Genomic DNA, 16,929 nt, shown 5'->3' on the forward strand with positions numbered 1-16,929 from the left:
TAATAAAGGTGGTGAGGACTGCTTCGAGGTGGACCGTCGCTCCGGTGACATCAGGACCACCGGGCGACCTCTGACCCCGAGCAAAGAGTACCGGCTGCGGGTGCAGGCGGTGGACGGACTCGGTCGCAAAGGCCCAGCAGCCACCGTGTCGATCCTCGCCGGCTTCCGACCGCCGCAGTTCACCAACTCCACCTACAGCCTGAACGTCCTGGAGAACACGCCTGTTGGCCAACCGTGAGTCCTCACAGCAGTCAGAGAGTTTATGTGTAGTTTAGGTGGTGCTCGGATCTGATAGGGAAAGACTGTCTAGCTCTGCGATGTTCGCTGATGTGCCACCTGCCTAATATGCTGTTCACGTGAAAACAGCTCACTCCCACTGATGTATGGATACTTAAAAACCTCTTCAGGATGTGTCCCCAACATGTTAGCAGCAGATCTTTCAAGTTGCGAGTCGCTGCAGGTCAGGCTTTCACATCTCCTAACACCCTGTCTCCGGTTCGCCGTTTGTGAGATGCTTCGGGCCAGTCGTCTGCCGTAACCGTTTAGTCTGTGTCAGAGTTACTCAGGTCTTGTCATGTGATGCAGGACTGACCAGCGTTTAAGAAAACTGAAGGGCTGAAATTTGAAAGATGTTAATTTTGTGTAAATGGTTTCATAATTTCACCCAGAAGCACTGCAGAAATGTGTGACTAAATAGAAAGTCTATAAAGTATTCCACTGTTTAGACAGGAGGTTTAGTTTAGATAAATGACTGTGATCGGCCCTTAGTTGCATAAACTGTTGAAGACAGTAGTGGGTTTCTTATTTACACAGCGCTGCCGCTTCTCGCTACACTTTTGGACGTTGACATGGAAACACCAACGAGCAAAATATGATGTTGTAGTCTTCAACCAGGACAGAGCTTCTGGTTTTTGATAAATCACTATCTTTTCCAATCTTTGTTAGACCTTAAATATACAGTCGTGACTCGTTAATCCGACCCTTAACAATCCTAAACCTTGCTGTCCAACAGGTTTTTAGGAAAAACGAACAGAACCCATTAAAAACAGCCTTAACATACCGACAGCCTTGGATTCTGACTCTGACATGACATTTTATGTCACCAATCAGGATAACAGATTATCTGACTGAACAATCCCACAGATTGGCTACGTTCACACTGCAGGACTTAATGCTCAATTTGGATTTTTTTGTGAAACCAAATTTTTTTTTTGTGAGTTCGTTCACATTTCCAGTTAAATGCGACTTGTATGTGATCTGCTGTGTGAACTTCATACGACCCAAAAGTGTCCCGCATGTGCAGAAGAGGACACGACGACGTCACACGCAGCGAGCGTGCTCAGTGTTTATGGAAGTAAACATGGATGGCGGCGGCGGGGGAGTGGCACCACCACCGATAGTGGAAATAGAACTGTAGCCGCTTTCCTTAACTGGCATCAGCAGCCAAGTACTGCCTGTGCGTTCCGGCCACTTTCACCCCATCAGAGCGCTCCAACAGGGTGGAAGTGTCCCCCCAACCGCTCCGAATATTTGGATATTCATCATTAACTGGGCCTGAATATCCAGAGACCAGAAAGTGGTATTCAGACCAGCCCTACTAGTTATTATAACAACTATGAACAATAATTACCAACAAATGAGCCTTCCAGCATCAAGCCCTTCTCGTATCTCGACCTCCGTCTTGACAATCCGACAGCCTTGCTATCCAACATAAAAGAAGGTTTATTGTAATGACTGTATTAACCTTTTGCACGTATTAAACTGAACAACTTTTGCATCAAATGTGCTAAAATGCCATCACTGAATATGGTACAAGGTTTTGCAGATTTCTTCAGTATCCTTGTTAGGACTGGGCAGTGTGTTTTACAGGATCAATATATTTTCACACAAAAGATAAGATGGAATAACATGTTTATATTGATAGTTTGATGCTGCGTTACAAAATCTGTTTCTTCCATTAGCCATGCCAGTGTTTGCATCTCTTCTTTCCCACACAAACCCGTCGCCACTCTACCTCTCCGTATACTCGGCTCTCAAAGTTCGAAGTTTACACCAACTTACCGTCACACTTGCACGTGTGATAACAGCTGACAAAGCATTGGTTTGTGAAAAAGGCACTGCACTTAAATGAGCCGTACACTGTTCATGCCTCCATAGATGCTCTGCAGAGATTCATGTACAGTATTTTACAGAAGATTTGTTAGACTGTGTTGTTTCTGCACGGCATCAGGGCATGAATAGTTTTGTTCATGCCCATATTTTGTGTAGAATTATGTCGCTAATGGGGTTATATATACAGCGGTATTAGCAGTACTTGTAATATTACATCTGCTGTTATGAGTGTGAGTGGTGTTTATTAACACAAGTGTCTGTTTGTGTCTCTGTCCTCCATATTTACAGAAACATCATTTACATTCCACTGCCTCAGAAACTGAGTGTGGAAATGGTATTTGTGCGTATGCGCGTGTGTGTGTGTGCGTGTGTGCGTGTGTGTGTGCGTGTGTGTGTGTGTGTGTGTGTCGCCACGGCCTGCTCCTTTGCTTTGCATGTCATGTGATGCATGAAAAGATGAGCCCTGTAGAGCGAGACAAAAGAAACGAAGAAGGGGAGGTTGAGGGACGAGGAGAGAGTTGGAGGGGCGATATAAGAAGGGAGGAGGGGGGGAGAGAAAGAGAGGGAGGAGGAGGAGGAGGAGGAGGATGGAGGGATGATGAGGAGAAGGATGGAGGGGGGGGGGGAGGATGGATGAAGAGGACCCAGATGTATGACTGTGGCCTGAGGCTGAGAATTTGAAAGTGTGGCAAATTCAAATATTTATTAAAAGCGAGGTCTGGATAAACATGAAGGGGAGAGTGTGTGTGTGTCTGTGTGTGTGTTCGAATCCCTCAGGGCTGCTGGCGCAAAGCACATTGTATTAATATCCAAGTATCCATGCCACCCTGTGAGCAGAGTGTGTGGGTGTATCTCTGTATGAATTTACTGTGTGTCTCTGCATCCATTATGTCCCTTTTATGCGTTTTTATGTCCTCACGTGTGTCCGACCGTGTGTGTGTGTGTGTGCGCGAGCGCGTGTGTGTGAGTTTTAAACAAATTGATTAAGCAGGTTGTGATGGTTTCAGAGTTCAGAATAATCCATGAAGGCAGCAGACTTTAAAGGCAGCACTGGAGCTCAACCAGTGTGTCACAGCTCCTCTTCACTTTATAAGTCTGTTTGGAAACAGAAATGTAGAGCAGCTTTCCACTGACCTGTGGTCATGTTTACTTTGCAGGCAAGGAAAGTTTATTTATATAGCACATTTCATACAATCTGAAGTGCTTCACACAGTGCAAAAATATTGGATCAGGAATAGGACCAATGAAGATAACAAGACTTAAATAAGTAATTAAAAAATTAAAAAGAGTAATATAATGGCATTTAATTTTTTTTAAAAAAGCAGCTAAAGTATAATTAACCCCACTCCTACTTTTATGTATATATTTAAGCTATTAACAGACTCATATCAGAGGAAGAACAAGTACTGAAAATACATTTGCACGACACTGTTGAACATCTCATACCTACGTTAGATATTAGAAAATGATATCAAACATGGAAAAGAAAGAGAAGCAGTAGTTAATGAAGGGGCGGCATGGTGGAGCAGTGGTTAGCACTGTTGCCTCGCAGCAAGAAGGTCGCCGGTTCACATCCCGGTGAGGACACCCGGGATCATTCTGCATGGAGTCTCCATGTTCTCCCCGTGGGTTCTTTCCGGGTTCTCCGGCTTCCTCCCAAAATCATGTTGAGGTTCAGTGGTGATTCTAAATTGCCTGTAGGTGTGAATGTGAGTGTGCTTGGTTGTCTGTCTCTAAGTGTAGCCCTGTGATAGACTGGTGACCTGTCCAGGGTGTCCCCTGTCTTCACCCTAAGTCAGCTGGGATAGACTCCAGCCCCCCATGACCCTAGTGAGGATTAAGCGGTGTATAGATAATGGATGGATGGATGCATAGTTAATGAAGATAAAGAGTGGATGAAAATCAAGAAAAAGAAAACTACAGTCGATCATTTTTAAAGAGAATAAACAACTTTGTCTAGTGTTAACGAAGTCTGGTGAACAGTTTGCTGCAGTATTCATGCTAAACAACATTAAACATTGCCCTGACCTGTCTATGCACTGGGCACATATCTTTTTTGTCTGACTCAGGAGAAAATGACTACCAACGTTGATAAGAAACGTAGCATAATGACAGTGTTAGAGTCTTTGTTGTGATCACCGTTACACCTCCAACGCCCACTTTTCTGTTTGTGCTCATGCAGTGTTGCAGTGGTTCAGGCCATCTCCTTCCAGAAGAAGAGTCTGTCCTACATGCTGCTGGTGAATCCTGGAAATCTGTTCAGCATCAACCAAGAGAGCGGTGCGCTCAGCCTCACCAGGAGCGTTGACTACGAGAGCGGTCACAACCTCCACACCCTGCAGGTCCGAGCCTCCGAGCCCGACACCAGCCTCAGTGGCGTGGCGGAGGTAAGCCGACGCAACCGAAAACAAAGAGACATGTTTACTTACAAATGCTGTCAAATTTAGCCATGTCATATTACAGTGGGATAATACCAGCACAGCCACAAAAGCAAACAAAGTAATCATGTATGTATGGCCTCCAGGAGATACCCACATTGTCATAAGCATATACAACCATAAATAGATTCACAGGCCAGTGACAAGTGGTGAAGATTCAACTAGAATTAGCTCTGACAGGTATTCACATCCCACACACTCCATGTTCAAGACATTTGCATGACTGTAGCTAGCGATCTGTTCTGCAATCAGAAGCCCTGCATGTATGTTTTTGGTCGATTTGGATCAAGCTGTTTGACTTGGAGGTTGTCCGCCAAAATGGATTTTGGAGGAGAGCCTTTAGTAAGTGTCACTACATTGTTGTTGATTCCTGAAGTGATGAAGTAATTGTCCTTTTTTACATCTAAGTGTAGAGCATTGAGTGGCTGAATGTCTATATCCTTAGTCAGCAGCTGGTTTCACCCCTGGAGGAGCCATCACTAACAATTGCTAGATTTGTTGCTCGTCGCTTGTGACACAAAAAAAAAAGTCGCAAAGATGATTTGGAAAGTCACCAGATTTAGCGAGAAAGTTACCAAGTAGGGAACACTGTGTGTGCCGGCGGGTGTCGCACATCGATGGTTGTGACGCATATTTTGAGCGACAAAAAATTAAACTAGTGATGCATGATGTCAAAATTTCTGGTCGATACCGAAATCCAATATTAAGATTTCTGATATCGCCGATAACCGATATTACCGATGTCAATATTCAGTTTTTGTTCACACTGAAAAATGAGTATAAGTAAGCACTGTGAGAACGTGAAAACTATTCAAAAGAAGCCCAAATTAGACCACATAGTCTTCTTTATTGCATAACAAAAGTAAAACATATTTAAACATATGTTAACATATTTAAGTCCAGGACCATTTAAGAAAAAACATCTGTGAAATAGCAGCAATATCAAATGTAGAGACGAAGGCGTTGATGTTAGACAATCATCGGCTTTTCACGTCGGCTAAATTTGTTCATCGGACCGATACCAATATAACGGAAAAAACACTAATATCAGCCGATATATCGTGCATCCTTAAATTAAACACGTTTAACTTTAAGGTTACAAGATCACCATAATCTTCAAATTTAGAATTACATTTTAAAAACTAACAAGCTAAAATAAAATAAATTTAAATTAAATACTCATTATTTATTTTCCAAAGCCACAAGGAGCCACAGCAGAGGGATGAAAGAGCCACATGCGGCTTCAGGGCCGCGGGTTGCCAACCCCTGTCTTAGGCGATGCAAAGCCCGGGATGCAGTGATGGTGCCCCTGAAAAATCATGACATAGGAATTGTTTTGGTGGAACAGGGATAAAAGCACTGTCATTAAAATGGCAATTCACCAATAAAATGATCCAAATCTTAGAAAAAACTTGCTATTTACCTGCTCGAAGGTGTAATAGTTGTTCCCTGTAGTGAAGGAAAATTGACAAAGGTACCACACAGGTCATGGTAGGAAAGGAGAAAAGTGCATAAATGGCAGGCTTATACCAGGAGTTTACATCTGGTGAGTCAGACGAAGACTTTATATCATTTTCTCTTTTATAACACACATGCAAGTTCATTATTATGTTTTTGTTTTGCGTTTGCTGTAAAAATGCACATGTGACATCAATTAAGTTAATGAAAAATATTTCTAGACTTCAAGTGATCAGCTTTAAGTGTATTTTGTAAGAGCCGTGTTTTGCTTACACTCTGCATTTCATGTTAGTGTGCTCTGCGTAACACTGGAAACTCTAAATATTTGATAGACTTACAGGTTCAGATACAGTATAAACCCACTGAAAAATAACATGCATACATCCTGGCAATACAAATGCAATAGTATTACTTTCCATGCTGGAGTGTTTTGAAATGAATCATCTGCTGCTGACTGGTGGAGAGTCACGGGCGTTTAAAGTGTTGTTCACACGTCAATGACACACTCGAGCTCTTAAGGCACTATAGCAGTCATCGAAGTATTACAGTATGAACTGGAAGGTCAGCGCAGTGTTGTAAGTGGCATCACAGCCCCACCTCTTCCCCACCTCCCCCTCGATAAACAGAATAAACCCACTTTAACAGTTACGCGACTTAAACTCGCACACATTTTGCAAACATTGGCGGGTGTTGACCCTCGACTGGTGAACGAGCCGCTTTCTGATGCAAACTCATTAATTTCAAATGAGGGGAAAGTGCTGGCGCTGATTCAGACGCCGTGATGCAACTGTTTCATTTACTGTTTATTCTGCTTATGTGCTCATTATGCATGCGTTGAACCAAAAAAACATACTGCTGAGCATCTCATGAAGCTCTCATGATGAAAACTCAGTAAAAAAAGGCTTCAAAGCTGCGTTCAGAACTTTTTAGTGATCGCCACGTAACCAGCTTGGGATCAGCTCGGTTTGAGCTGCAGGATGCTTCCGGTGAGTTTGTGAAGGAGTTTGCAAGCGTTATGGATTAAATGCGGGTGGAGAATATATGCACACATAGCACCGAGTGCTAAGTGCAGAAACCTGGCCGCTAAGTACCGACTCCTATTCCCGCGGTAAGGCTCGGAAGACTTTACACAGCAGATACCTACATCTGTTCACATTAACACACTCACACATGCACACGCATCGAGAGAAATCCATTATCACCTGCTCTCAGTGTCCAGATGGTTGAGACAGACAGAGAATAGCTGCTAAACTACCAGCGTCCCCCAAAGGCCACAGCTGCTCTATAAGCTTGGCTGGTTGATTCACTCTAAAGGCCCTGCACGTGTGTGTGTGTGTGTGTGTGTGTGTTTGTGTGTGTGTGTGTGTGTGTGTGTTAGTCAGTTGTGTAGAGAGCAGCCTCTTCAGCAGTGCTAACATCTCACTGTAGATTCCGTCTTTTCTGTCTCCCTCGGCCTCATCAGACATTTTTAAAACCATCTACATGAAGTCCCTCCATCGCTCCATTAACAGCTTCGTACTATAGACTGTATAGAAGATGGACGTAGCAACCGGCCCTGAAAAATGAAGCCAACCCGGAAGTGTCAAAAACCTACCGCTAGCTGCTGGCTCCAAAAAGCCCTGGCTCCCATAGACTGGAATTGGAAAAGAAGTGATCACAGATCACTGCATTCCTACAGCTCAGGATTTTTTTCTTATTAGTTTTCATGGTCAAATCCAGAGATCAGGTGGCCAATCTGAAAATAAATCAACACTGAATTTTTAAAAAATCGTCAACATTTTGCGGGGCAAGGGGCGTGGCTGGCTTGATTGACAGTCGGCAGCTACGATGCAGAAGAAGCGAGCAGAAGGCGGTAAATGTGGGCGGGCAGAGAGGGCCCGCCTCTCAATCCGTCTGACCAATCGCTGCTCCTATGGCTCCACCCGATTTTTGCGTCACTGGCTCCAAAAATCCAAGATGTCAACCAGGAAGTAGCAAAACCCTGGCTTAATGTTCTCAGTGCAGAAACCAACGGGTGACGTCACGGAAGCTACGTCCATCTTTTATACAGTCTGTGGTTCATATCAGTCAGAGCTGATGAAGCCTCTTGGATGAGAGGTGGAACGTCTTCAAGGAACTCAAGCAAGTCCAGTTGCTACGATTAATCTACGAGAAAAACCCTGACCTGGATGACTGAGAATCTTCACAGACAGATTGTAGATTGTCCCAACAAACCAAATGTGGGGCTGAGAGGATGTCTGTTTGGGACAAAGTGGGACATGTTACCAATGCAAATAGGTAGTTTTGATATCATGTCTATTTCACTCAAGTAAAGGTCTTAACAAATATATATATGTGTAAGACAGCAATGTTCCTCTCATGCTAAGCAAATGCAGTCTTCTACTTGCACTATTGCATTCCCTTATTCTATCCCAGTACAAAGCTTTATCTTATTAGCAGTCAGTGAATCTTGACTAAACTTGTAAGACTCACATGAACCTAAGAAAAAAGAGGAAAAACTTCCCAAGAATCAGCCTCCGCCGGCTTCACCCTGCTGCAAGTCGTTTTCTGCTCTTTGTTGTAGCTGCTCTTGCGTTTCTTTGCGGTAGCTTCCATCTGCATAGCTTGTGACTTTTTGGTGACTCGCAGTTTTTCCCCGTTGGGCGCGTCGTCGGCAGCAAAGACGGCGACAGGTTAACCTGCACTCGACCCACATGTGCGCAGCTTGATCGACATCACACACATCTCCGTGGTGACAGCCTTCCCTGCTCTCTGAAAAGACATCAGATAAATGCCAGATTTTAGGAAAGTGTCTGTCCTGTGGTGGTAACTTTTGAAATATCAGAACGCAGGGCATCATCTTAGTATGAGGGAGAAAGTGGAGTCACAGTCATTTCAATGGAATCTCTTATTAAATCAGCTTGTTTCAACATCTGTAACAGAAATAAAGGTTGTGGTCAACAGTTTTCATACTGGTGACATCCGCTGCATGCATAACATCCATCCATTCACACGAGGAAACCTTTTAAAACATTTCCTGATGCACTTGATGTGCAAAAATTGCCCCCATTTTTCTTGTCGGGGAAGAAGAAATCACACAAATCATGTGCTGCATACAATAAAAGCGGCTTATTGTACTGCAAGTAATTGCTATTGTCGGGGTGATTACTGTTTGCACCACAGACCTGAGAGCAATTTGTGCTTCATTTTTTTTCTGTCTATACAGTAACAAAAGGTGTTTGTTTGCTTCTTTCTTTTGTGTCATTTCTTTTTTTTTTTTTTTTTAAATTGAGAGTGCTCCGGCTTACAACATACATATTCACCTGTTGGTGCCTGAAGTGAAAATAATAACCAATTTTCTTACTGTTTACACTCGACTCTTCTAAATATTCAGCGCGTGTTTGCAGAAGCAGCTGTGCATCTAAATCCTCTCAGCGTGCCCCTCCGCCGTCCTGCTGCTATTACCGAAACGCGGGGTGTGTCGAAGGTTCAGGACCGCAGAGGAAATCTGTGCTCAGGTGGTCGAGTCTGCAGCCTCCACCAGTTAAATCAGGCTTTATGGGAATGGAAAATAGCGTTTCGGTTTGAGCTCCAGCGGCTCGGGATAGTGGGTGAACTGGACAGGAACGGGGGCGGAGAGGCAACGATGCCGAGGCTTTAGGAGGTTTTAAAGGAGAGACGTAGAGAAAGAGACAGGCTGGAAATGGGTTTCTCTTCTCGAGCAGGAGACATTTGTCTTCATGATGTTTGCATGAATTATTTTGGAACAACAGGATTTACTGCTCCTGTTTACTAAAGCCAAAGTCTTCCCAAGCAAGCTCGCACCAAAACTTCCAAACCTGCTGATTCGGACTCAAGTTCTGAGGAGTAATGAGCCCCGATTTCTGTTGGTGCTGGTATTAGTCTGTGATTAAATCTGCATGTCTTCCAGTTGATCTTTAGTTTAGACAAATTCTAGCTAAAAGTAAACCTGATCTAACTAGTGAAAACAATGTTAGTTATGAGTTTTAAAATGTCAGCCTGCTGGCCTACATGCTGTTTGTTGTTGGGGACCGGCCAATCCAAGCAGAAGTCAGGATGGAGTTGAATACTTTTTCATTTACTCAGTGTTCAGTCACAGCTTGTTCTATACGTTCCTACACTGAAATCATTACAGCCGTTGGATGAGTGATAGAAGATCACACAAAAAAGATCCCATATTGCTCTGTAATAAAAATAAACCAGTACCGGTCTCTCCTTAGGCTTAATGAAGATCAAGAAAACAAATCATAAGTACACCGTACTGTGTGCTAGACAGTGGGTTTCATATATAAATTGTAGTGGAAACTCTGGTAGGTTAATCTCAAATTATCATTGGCCTTCTGCTCGAGCATCTCTGATTTGCTTGAAACTTTTCTTTATCATAAACTCTGAATATTTAAGCTGCTATGTAAGAAATTTTAGATTAGTTTATGAATTACTATCGGAAATATTTTTTTATACATTGAAATTTGAGGCTATGTTTGATGATGATTTCTCACGAACTATTAAAGATAAATTCCTGTAATTTTCAGTCTTACTTGTCAGATGATTGATTTAAAATCTACAATATTGGACAAGTAGATCACATAGTGTCTGATTATGAGTAACTTGACATATGAGAGGAAAAAAACTGAAGCCGTCATGAAAAGTCCCATCTTTGAGACACATACAATAACAAAAAAAATATGATAATGCAGAAGTCAACGACTGATCATTTATGAGCCAAATGTAGATGCATGTCACAGTCGTTAAAAACACAAACCATTTAGGCTGCTTTTTAACAATTCCTGAGATCTGACGTAGCCTTAATTTTCAACAAGTGGGTCAATGTGCAATTTAGGAAAAAGTATTTGTTGTTTCACGCTAGAATTATACAAATATATTTATGAATATCCATATTTTATGCTATTAAAAACTCTGAAATGATTGAACACAAAAAATCGATGATTTGATTTGCACCGAGCCTGGTTACAATCCCAAAAAAAGAAAAACTACTATCACCTTTAAGATGCCTCTGTTTCTGTCTGACGTATTCTGGTGTGGAGTCGAATCAGGCGCATTAAAGGCCTGACTGTAACTTAGCAGATTTGACTATGAGCTAATATTTTGAAGGCTTATCCAAAGACTAGCAGGTGAGATGTCCCCCTAAATGTGAGCCATAGGCGTTCAAATTGTTGTGCAAATGTCATATTTTACAAACCCCAACTAGATGATTTTCTACTTCCTTCCTCTAAAATAATCCATCTGTTGGGTCGCGCTGACATTAAAATGCGAGACGTTAACGGTGAGATGCTCCCTGCAGGTGGTCGTCCACATAACAGATGAGAACGACTGCACGCCAGAGTTCCTCCACTCCATCTACACCAGAGACAACATACCTGAGAGCATCGCACCTGGAACCTCACTGCTGCAAGGTAACTCATCGCCGATCTGTGGAGGGAGCAGCTTCTGCTAAACTATTTGCCCTCCGTCACCGAACACAACACCAGCACGTTACACCTGTGGTTATAATGTACAGCGTGTGTGTGTGTGTGTGTGTGTGGGTGTGTGTCAGAGCCATCTGTCATAGCTGCTGGTGACTGGTGGAGATCAAACAGTCCGACTTCAGCGAGGCTTTGCTCTTATTAGGCAGACAGCCAGCGCCACACACTCACACACACACACACACTCACACACACACACACATGTTTTTGCTGCTATCTTTGCGAGAACCATAACGCATGACCGGACCCCTTGCCTTAACCTGAACCCTAAAACCACATCAGAACCCTCAAACGGCCCTTTGAAGGCTGCAAAATCCTCACTTTCCAAACAGCGTCCTCACTCTTCAAACTTCAATTTGTCCTCACAAAGATAGACATTCCTGCACATGCTTTCATGCATACATTCAACAGTGTACAAACTAATGTATTTATACAATCTTTTCCTTTTCTCCTCTCTCTCCTTTCATCTTGGTCATCTTTTCACTTTTCCACCATCTTTACTGCTCCTCTTGTGTATCTCCTCTTTCTTCTCAATCCACATTTCTGTCCGTTTTCTCTAAATTTTTCTTCTGTTTATCCATATTTGTGCTCTTTTCTCTATTCTCACCATCCCATTTCACCTTTTCCCACCTCGTCCACCTCCTTGTCCACTTCCTAACCACTCTTTATTCTCTCTGCGTCCACTTTCCTCTATCTTGTTCCTTTCCTTGCCTTGTTTTCTTCATAACTTCTCTCCCTCCTCTTCTGTCCTTATACTGTTCTTCCCTTTCCACTCTTCTTCATCTCTTTCTCCCTTTTACATCTATCTCTTTCTATTCTTCTCTTCCCTCTTCTCATGTTTTTTCCTCGTCATCCTCTTTCTCCAATTTTCCTCTCCTCCTCTCCCTTTCCTCCTCTCTCTTTCTGCTTTCTTTTTCTCCTCTTCCTTAAACCCCTTTCCTTGTCTGATTTTCTAATACTTCCTCCCTTTTCTTTCTTTCAAATCTGTCCCTCTCCATCATCTGTCTCTCTTCTCACACTTTCTTTTCACTTCTTCTGTTTTCTTCTCCTCCACTTTTCTCCTCATCCTCACCTCCTCTTCCAACAGTTCTGGCCCGAGACTGCGACTCCGGCGTCAACTCGGAGCTCTCTTACTTCGTTCCCAGCGGCGACTTCGACATCACGTCGGGAGGCGTGGTCAGCCCCGCCCGTCGCCTTGACTACGAGCGGCCCAATCACATCTACGAGTTCGTGGTGGTCGCCGTGGACGCGGGGACGCCCCCGCGCACCGGGACGGCCTCCGTCCGCATCCGGGTCGCCAACAGCAACGACGAGGCGCCCGTCTTCTCCCAGAGCGTGTAGGAGTCTGACGTTTATTTGGACCTTTCTAACAGTTTCCTTCTTAACTTTAGTTTTTGTACTGTCAAAGTAACTCTGTTTGATGATGAGGGGGCTGCAAGGTGGCTAGAGGGTCGCCGGTTTGCGTCCCGGTGAGGACACCCGGGATCTTTCTGCTTGAAGTCTCCATGTTCTCCCTGTTCAAAAACATGTTGAGGTTAATTGGTGATGCTAAATTGTCCGTAGGTGTGAATGTAAGTGTGCTTGGTTGTCTGTCAGCTGTGATAGACTCCAGCCCCCCGTGACCCCCTAGTGAGGATAAAGTGGTGTATAGATGATGGATGGATGGATGGATGGATGGATGGATGATAATGAACATCAGCAGCCAGGTTCTCTCTCTTTCTATCTCTGTCTCTGTCTGTCTCTCGCCCACAGAGTCAGTCTGCTAATTAAGTTTGTTTTCAATTCAGGATCTATTTTTATTCCCGCTATTCTCCATCTGTTTTCACTTCATCTTCACCTCTCTTCTCACTCCTCTGTCTGTCTCCTTCACACTTTCTAATTTCTTGTATTGTACTTCTTCCTCACTTTGGCATCAGATGATTTGATGTATTTCTTATCTTCTTTTCTCCTCTGTTTTCTGCTTTTACCTTCTTTTTTTGTTTTTAATCTATTCTCTCTCCCCTCTCTTTTTCTTTATTTGTCTTTCCTCTTTGTTCTCTTTTCTTTAAATTAAGACCTCTTCTTTCCATCTTTCTAAACCCTGTTTGGTAAAGAGTTTCTCTTTCACTTCCTCTCCGTCAGGTATAAGACCTTCCTCAGTGAGGATGCCGGTCCTGACACGCTGGTCGCCATCGTCCACGCCAACGACCCAGACGGTGACGCCGTCTCCTACGCCATCACCGGCGGCAACGAGGACAGCAACTTCCTGCTGGACAACCAGAAAGGTGAGGGAGAGACACAAAAAGTGGTTATTTTGGAGAAAAACATGGATATTTTTTGCATCATATAGCTTTAAAAACTCGTCGTGATTACAGCTTTCCCTAATGATGCACCACTGGGCTTGAGAGGAGCTGAGCTGCTGCTTAGAGTTAATAGGTGACTCATGAAGCAAGTGGCCATTATTTAGATATTTTTTCACTAATCCTAAACTTCTACTAACCATCTGAACCCCAAAACCTGCCAGTGGATTTGAAAAAGCATGTTTTGGTTTAAATAATTGCCAAAATTGCGCCTTTTATCAGAGCAATTACCTGTAAAAACTGAAATCATCATCAGGTTTTCAACTTCCTAGCGGTCCTTGAACTGCTGAGCTTCGACACAAATATAATGTTGAGATTGGGATATTTAATCAAAATCAGTTTGTTATACTTGTCTCATTTAAAAACTTGCCAAAAAAAAACTGTTTTCAGCAGATTCTGTAAAAAAGCAAAACAATTCAGCGCTCCTTGGTGTACTGAAGGAGCCATTAGCGATTCACCAGCAGTAACGTGACAGAAATTCAGTCTGTGGCTGAACTTGGCTGAACTGCAGGCTATGTTTATACAGAGCAGGTAGTAAACGAGCATGAAAACCAATTAAAATGAAACTGTCTACAGTATGTGGCGTAAAAAATATTTTTTTCCAGTTTAATAGTTTTTTTAAACTTTTCTTTTCAATCAGAGAAATACAACTTTATTATTTTTTTCTCTTTTTACGATATATGGCATTCATTTTTAATACAAGACACATGTTTGAGTTACTTATAGTCCTGGTTGTGCTGTTTCCATAGAAAGAGAGAAAAAAAAATAAGCCTACAGTAAGTAAAAAATGTGAGAGGAGCAAAAACCCTCCAGGTAGCTGCCTGAGGTTCAGAGGGTTAATCCAGAAGCTTCCAGCCTGTTCACTAATAGCTCACCTTTATCTGCTATATAACGGAGGTTTGTGAAGTCAAACACATGCAGCTGCTCTCACTTTGTTCCACCAGAGATGCGACGCACGCCGGACAACACATTAGTGCCCCAGAGTACGTAACCATCTGCCTCGCCGTCGTCTGCTTCTCGAAATCCTTTCAGCGTTTTCCTAAAAGTCACATCCTCCCAGCAGACATCCTGCTGATGCTTTAGTTGTTCTGAAAGTGTGCTTAGACGGAACAAAATGAAAAAAAAAAAAACAGGCTCAGAAAACAGGAGAAGATAGGAAGCGGAGCTAAAGCAAAAAAAAAAAAAAAAGTTTGTGCTGAAGATAACGCCAGAGGCAAGGTCAGAGGTCGTTACGATCTAAAATGAATGCAATCACGTCCGTCCAAGTCGTTTTTGAGACACATTCGTGCACCGACATCAGCATGCAGCTCTGCCTCTAATGGGACAAAAACACAGGAATGATTATGTTGGTTAGCGCACACACACACACACACACACACAATCACTTTTACACTCATGCACACACACACACAGCTGCACCGAGATCACTCACGCCGCACGGCAACGCGGCTGTTGCCATGGTAACCCGTATTTGGGGGATAAAGCTTGGTGGCATTAACGAGGCCAGTGAACCCCCCTGGAAGACACACAAACACATGCATAAATAAAACGAACACACGCACGGTTAGAATCACCACCAGTCACACAAACTGTTCATGTCACTGGTTCTGCTCATTTAAATATTTTGTATGTCTATCTCTGTGAGGACCAGCTGGGATGTTTTAGCCGCTCCTCGCTTTAGGGGAACAACTACGCGAGAGTTTAAAAGGCCAATTTAATTCGCACTATAATCAGCGATATGTGAATTGAGACACCTTCCACACATGGAGGCACGACTCATGGCGGCAGGAGGGTTTATTGCGTTTGGCTGAACTCCACCAAAAGCAGAAATTTCGTCTCGCATGTGCAAGGAGGTGGAAAGCAGCACATTGCATACATATGGCGAACGAGACGAGTATTAAGTTTGCTTTTCTGGCACACCGCTGCGTAAACAGTGTCACGTTTTGGAATTCAGAGACGTCTGCAATTAAAACGCGATTCTCTCAGATATTGCGGCGAACAGATGTGGAATTGATTTTTGATGCGATGCTAAATTATTTCCTCTGTGACGTTTCTCGGCTTTCGTATTGTTCACTGAATTGTGAATTTTTAAATCACGTTGCATGTATTTGTCCTTTTTTATTTCCTCAAATTGAACCTTCTTGACCTCTCCTGTCGCATCTGTTTTGTTTCTGCTCGGTGACTTTTTTTTTTTTTGCTGTTTTATGCATCCTGCCAATAATTGTCCTCACAAAAATAGAATTCCAGACGTATGCATGTGTCAGAGAAAGACTTTTTTTTCCCAGAGATAAAGTTCATGTGCAACAATGTGATGCTCGGTCATGTTTTGCATGTTTATCTTTGCATGTGTGCGTCTTCTTCTGCTTCTCTAAGCCTCGCTGTCACCTTATCACCCAGCATGCACTGCTCCGCTGCTCTGCCTCACACACACACACATGCACACACACACACACACACACACACACACACATACACACACAGACACACACACCCGTCAATGCACAAAAAGATATAAACATGAACATTTGCACATAAATGATATATTATATATTAAGACTCTCTCTCTCTTTTTTCGCTTACACACTCTCATATGCACACACACACACACACACACAGTCAAGCAGCAGATGGCCTTTGGCTTGTTCGGCTGTTCTGCTTTGTCACTTCAAAGCGTTGTGAAGTATTTTCATGTAGATGCGTTCGCTCCCTCCCAGCCTCCGTGTCTCTATTCATGTTGCTACCAAAGCTGCTTATTTGTTTGTTTGTTTGCTCCGCTGCTCTGTTATGTTAATGTGGAAGTGATTGTTAGCGCAGGAAAATATGACATTTGTTTTAGGCCCGAGTTTGAATAATGTGAGGGTTTCTCTCGCCGGCTGCCGTTGGTGACCCACCAAGCCGCAGACATCACAGCGCGGCGTTTCATCTGCGCCGGTTTTAAAGCTCCGTATGTCGGTTGTTGTTTATACTTACCTACACGGTTGCCGTCGTGGATGCAGAGGCTGGGAAACTCCCACAGCAAGCGCTTAGTGTGGAGATGAAATGATACGCCACTTATTCAAACGACGGGAAAATAATCAGCAACAGTTTGGATGTCTTTGT

The 16,929-nt window shown here is 43.3% G+C and overlaps 1 protein-coding gene across 1 annotated transcript in view; it reads left to right on the forward strand.

The window, feature by feature from the left end:
• The window catches only part of LOC103358277 (neural-cadherin), a 183,653-nt gene that overhangs the window by 81,822 nt on the left and 84,902 nt on the right, over positions 1-16,929 (forward strand). The window contains exons 3-7 of the mRNA XM_008283185.1: positions 9-234; positions 4,295-4,499; positions 11,311-11,422; positions 12,579-12,828; positions 13,613-13,755. Of these exons, the coding sequence (XP_008281407.1) occupies positions 9-234; positions 4,295-4,499; positions 11,311-11,422; positions 12,579-12,828; positions 13,613-13,755 (936 nt within the window). The remainder of the gene's footprint in view (positions 1-8; positions 235-4,294; positions 4,500-11,310; positions 11,423-12,578; positions 12,829-13,612; positions 13,756-16,929) is intronic.

Source organism: Stegastes partitus, unplaced genomic scaffold (assembly GCF_000690725.1).
Source record: "Stegastes partitus isolate 25-593 unplaced genomic scaffold, Stegastes_partitus-1.0.2 Scaffold300, whole genome shotgun sequence".
Lineage (NCBI taxonomy): Eukaryota > Metazoa > Chordata > Actinopteri > Pomacentridae > Stegastes > Stegastes partitus.